Source organism: Myotis davidii, unplaced genomic scaffold (assembly GCF_000327345.1).
Source record: "Myotis davidii unplaced genomic scaffold, ASM32734v1 scaffold181, whole genome shotgun sequence".
Taxonomy (NCBI): Eukaryota; Metazoa; Chordata; class Mammalia; order Chiroptera; family Vespertilionidae; genus Myotis; species Myotis davidii.
In genome coordinates this window covers 2,467,894-2,468,197 of record NW_006291504.1, presented here as the reverse complement: position 1 = coordinate 2,468,197, position 304 = coordinate 2,467,894, and the positions used below count along the sequence as shown (strand labels likewise).

Sequence of the window (304 nt, the reverse complement as noted above, 5' to 3'; positions counted from 1 at the left end):
GGGGTCAGGGCGGAGCTGGGGGCTTTGGAGAGCCCAGCGCAGCGGCTCCCGCTCTGAGGTCCTCGGAAGCCGCACCGGGTCCCGGGATTCTTGGCAAAAGTTCCGAAAACCCGAGGGACTCCACACACATCAGCCGACAGCGAGGCCACGCGGTCCCGCGGAAGCAGCAGCAGCTCATTAAACCGGAGGCTTAATTCTGTTTTTATTGCGCACTCGCTTCCTAATGTCCCCATTAATAGAATTGGGAATTAATTTGCAATTCCTCAACAAGTGCGATGTGTTCCGTCAACAAGATCTTCACAGA

At 55.9% G+C, this 304-nt stretch overlaps 1 protein-coding gene across 2 annotated transcripts in view; it reads right to left on the bottom strand.

The window, feature by feature from the left end:
• The window catches only part of CBLN1 (cerebellin 1 precursor), a 31,338-nt gene extending 31,145 nt beyond the window's left edge, over positions 1 to 193 (bottom strand). For both annotated transcript variants that reach the window (XM_015564681.1, XM_015564682.1), the window contains exon 1: positions 145 to 193. In XM_015564681.1, coding sequence (XP_015420167.1) covers positions 145 to 178 — 34 coding nt within the window. In that variant the 5' untranslated portion in view covers positions 179 to 193. The remainder of the gene's footprint in view (positions 1 to 144) is intronic.
• Positions 194 to 304: the final 111 nt, after the last annotated feature.